Raw genomic sequence first — 4,508 nt, 5'->3', positions numbered from 1 at the left:
GAGAAATAGACAGATAGATAGATAGATAGATAGATAGATAGATAGATAGATAGATAGATAGATAGATAGATAGATAGATAGATAGATAGATAGACATTGGCCTTCACTTGACCTTTTTGAGGAATTTTGTAAAAAACAAACATGTTCTTAATGTTTCTATATAAACTTCGACGACGATGCTTGTGTTCATGCTCTCTCTTTCCTGATGTTGTTGCAGTTTCTGTTGTTTTATTGTTAATATTGTTGCTGCTGCTGTTGTTGTTGTTGTTTTTGTTTGGTGTTGTTGTTGTTGTTGTTGTTGTTCTGGTATAATTCTAGAACGTGCTGTTTTACATTTGCTTGTGTTTGGAACACTGCGGTTGTTACTACAAATGTAAACATTGTACTAGAAGTTGTGGAAACTGCACAGGTTGTTCGATCGTTCTTTCGTTCTTTTGTTTGTTTGTTTGTTTGTGTGTTTGCTTTTTGTTTGTCTGCTTGTTTGTTTGTTTGTTTTGTTTGTTTTTTGGGGGGTCATTTTGAATATTTTTCAAATTTATAGAAACTGATCAACTCCTGAACTCCCTTCTAACTCAGCTCATTTATTTCTATTTTCCACAGGCCGATTCCCATTCACCTACCCCGCCCCTCAGGGCTGATGGACAGCTACTCCTTCCGAGTACCCTCATTGCCGCTACCCATGGACACGCCCCCAAAGCCCACCCCTCGCCTGTGGAACCCCGCCCTCGACCTCCGAACCACGCCCAGTTCCAGCAGTTCTTCCGCTTCCTCTAAGAAGGTCGAGGAGATGAGCCGAGTCCACACGATTGTGACGTCATCAGACTCCCGAGCCTCGTCTCCGGTGCCGGCTGTGGTCGCGTCTGCTTCCGTCATGAAACAGCTCTCGTCGTCGAATTCGTCTTCTCTGCCGTTATCGTCATCGCTGCCAGTTTCAAACTCATCATTATCAGCGCCGCCTGTGTCATCACCTTCTTCTTCTTCTTCTTCCTCGTTGTCTGTAGCTGCGTCAACGGCACCACAATCGTCATCATTGTCGTCCTCGATGTCGTCTAAAAATAACCCTACTGTTCCAGACACCGACACTCACCACGTGACTCAATCCTTTAAAATGTCGACCACGCCCACAAAAGTGTCACCGCCTCTTTCACCTGTCACTGTGACAAAAGTGCCGCTCGGGGTGGGCGGGGCTGCGGTATCTTTGTACGAACACTTACAGAGGCACTTACCAGCAGCAGCCGTGGAAAACCCTTTGGCATTTCTAGCAGTTGCGAAGGGCGGCTTCTTCCCGAATATGATTGGCGGTTTGGGCTTACCTGGATCCCCAATGGCCGCTCACGTTCTCCCTGGCCCCGCCCCTCCTCATCCTTCACACGCCCTATCTATGTCCGAGCGACAGTTGTCTCTGCATAACGCCTTCGCCTTGGCGCAGTCCAGAGCTGTGATGGGGCGTCTCGTGTCCTCTAGTCAACATTCTCCTCTCCAGGTGGGGAGAGCTGGCGGGATAGGATCTCACCACGGGGCGCATCCACCTTCCCATCCTCATCCCCCACCACCTCAACGTCCTCCTCCCCACCTCCCCCACCCACAAGCACACCACCCACACGCCCCTCACCAACAACCACATCACCCTGCAAGTCTCCCTCACAACCCCCACCCTCACCACCCACCACCACAACCTCCCCCTCAACAACAACAGCAACAACAACAACAACAACAACAACAACCCTCGCCGCTTTTAGCCTCATCCCTGGCTCTCAGCGAGAGATCCATCTCTCTCCAAAACGCCATCGCAATCGCGCAGTCCCGCGCACTGATGGAAAGAGTCAACACTAGTCAAGTCCTGTCCCCAATCGTCCCTATAGACAACCCAGTATCGCACGGATACGGCCGAAAACTTTTCCCGTGTCCACAATGCCGTTACACAACGGACAGACGAAACAACCTCAAACGCCACATGCTGACCATGCATCAAACGAGCGCCAAAATGCTGGAATGCTGCGGCATCTTCTTCAACACGAAAGCCTCTCTCCGGGAACACGCCATGATATTCCACTACCACGGCTACACCTGTTACTTTTGCGGCAGACGGTTCTGCAGAAAGGCGCTGCTCAAGCGGCACTTGTCTGTACACAACGGCCAGAAAGATTTTGTCTGTAACGTCTGCGACTACGCCACGTCGCATAAAAGTAATCTGGAGAGGCACCGAAAGGTCCACTCACGACAGGAAGATGGGAAGGATGACATGGACTGCGAGCACGGACATCACTGCCATGACGACATCAAGTCCAACAGCAGTGAGGCTGTGAGTCATGACGACGTCAGCAGTGACGAACTCTCCGTCTGTTCAGACTATGATGACGACATCGACGTCGAAATCAACGTGCACAGTGATTGAGAAACATGTTTTTGTTTTTTTTTATTAACGAGTACGATAGTGAACGTTAACTGAAACGCCAATACGCATAATAATAATAATATTGATGACGAAGTTGACGTGGAAATCATAAATCAACGTGAACAGTGATTGAGAAGTATTATCCCCCTTTACGTATTTAATAGGGAATTGAAACAATAATACATATAAAATTATAATGACGTAGTTAGGGTGAAATCATAAATCAACGTGCTCAGTGAGTGATTGAGAATTGTAATCGGCATTAACGTGTGTACTAGTAAACGTTAACTGAAACGTCTATACCTATTATGATGACACGGTCAACGTGGAAATCAACCTGCACAGTAATAGAGAAATGGAATCGGTATAGAAACTGTATGTTGACATTTTCAAGTGAAACGCGAGTGCTCATTTTATGAAGACAACATTGGCGTGGAAATCCAGGTGTATAGTGATTGAACAGTATATAACCTTCGCAGAGATACAGTTCATTTATACATTGTCATGTATGTATCCAAAATATAAGAGCGAGTATTTACTCTCGAAAGCCGACTTCTACAAAGACATTAGTCACTTTATGTAAACAAATACATTTATGAATGTTTGAATACATCATTTGGTGACTGAATGCTTCATCCCTACTCATACACCAATGACATCAGCTGACATATACTAAACTATTGTGCTGTGTACATAATGAAATCGTTGAACTAGCACTTAATTAATTATTATTTGTTTCTCTATCTTCTCATACTTTGCCAATCAATTCATTAAGACTGTGGTAATGTTGAATTCAGTGTATCTAAATGATATTGTTAATAATATACTTTCTGCTGTTGGGAGCTATTTGTGAAAAATTTAGGGTGTAAATTCATTTGATTCCCTTTGTTTGTTTATTTAATTATTTTGGTTTGTTTGTTTGTTGTTGTTGTTGTTGTTTGTTTGTTGTTGTTTTTTTTGGGTGTTTTTTTTTTTTTTTGGGGGGGGGGGGGTGTTGTTCAAATTGCTTGTGTTTTGGGGTCACTTCATCAACATAAGTTTGGGTATATTGTGAAGTAAGTGAACCAACACGTTGTATTTTGCCTTCCAACGACATGTTCCTCCCTCCCTCTTTTTGAATTCAACACAATACAAATTAATGCTCAAACACCGAACCTGAGTTTTGTAGAAAGGAATCTTGTAAAAAAAATAAAAAAATAAAAAAAAGACTGCCATTGAAAGCACAAGTAAAGATCAAAAAATTGTACGTAGCTCAAAAGTCCTCTGATCAACAGAGACTGGAAAAAACAAGTACGCAATATGTGAAGATAGTAATTATTATTCTAAAAAGCATTTTTTTTTCTCCTGATTCTTTAACGCCATTTCAAGTTTTTAAAAAGAAACGAGCCTTTTACATTAACATGTATTTAACAGCTAAGATCAAGTTCGCTTCCATTATGAATTTTCCGCAATGCTAGAGGTCGCATCCATTAGCCTTTGGTCTGTCATATTGTTAGATAAAAAAATTTTTTAGGTAACATCATACGTGGAGAATGTTGGGGTGTTTGTTTTTTCTTCTTAAATTCTCTTATTAAAATTTTTGTTGTTGTAATTTTCAATGAGACATAAACTCCCCGTCGCGTTATTTGTTGACTTGTCAGTTGTACTGTGAGAAAGAAGATTATTTGTCAAAAAATTATTGAGGAAAACAAAATATTTAAATAGGATATTTGTCCCTTATTCTTTAAACGTGTACGTCGATCGAAATGTTTGGGTTTTTTTGTGTTTTTTAAAATATTTTTTAATGGGCACAAAACATCTTTAAAAATTATTTATCTTATTATAGCTTCTCTAATTTCCTTTGCACTTTAGCGTTTTAATTCCGATGGGTTAAATTTCTAAATCTAGCTGTAACGCTTTACGATCTTCGGTTCTATAATTATATTTTAAAAATATGTGGTACACTTTTTAAAAAATAACACCAACAGCAAAGACAAAAACGAAGCTCTGATTTCCCGGACTATCATGTTTAGAGAACGATTGACGGACTATTAGTAAATTATTACCTTTTTAAAATACACACACACACACACACACACACACACACACACACACACACACACACACACAACAT

At 41.6% G+C, this 4,508-nt stretch overlaps 1 protein-coding gene across 1 annotated transcript; it reads left to right on the top strand.

Moving 5' to 3' along the window:
• Positions 1 to 599: 599 nt before the first annotated feature.
• Positions 600 to 3,766, top strand: LOC101857749 (fez family zinc finger protein 2). Its single transcript, XM_013088772.2, has one exon. The coding sequence runs from the start codon at positions 638 to 640 to the stop codon at positions 2,393 to 2,395; it is 1,758 nt and encodes a 585-aa protein (XP_012944226.2). The 5' UTR covers positions 600 to 637; the 3' UTR covers positions 2,396 to 3,766.
• Positions 3,767 to 4,508: the final 742 nt, after the last annotated feature.

Source organism: Aplysia californica, unplaced genomic scaffold (assembly GCF_000002075.1).
Source record: "Aplysia californica isolate F4 #8 unplaced genomic scaffold, AplCal3.0 scaffold00808, whole genome shotgun sequence".
Taxonomy (NCBI): domain Eukaryota; kingdom Metazoa; phylum Mollusca; class Gastropoda; order Aplysiida; family Aplysiidae; genus Aplysia; species Aplysia californica.
The sequence above is the reverse complement of the archived record's forward strand: the minus strand, read 5'-3'. Positions and strand labels throughout refer to the sequence as shown.

Bases quoted from the DNA above. Each gene is read 5' to 3' on its own strand.
- LOC101857749 (XM_013088772.2), top strand. From the start codon at position 638: ATGGACAGCTACTCCTTCCGAGTACCCTCATTGCCGCTACCCATGGAC.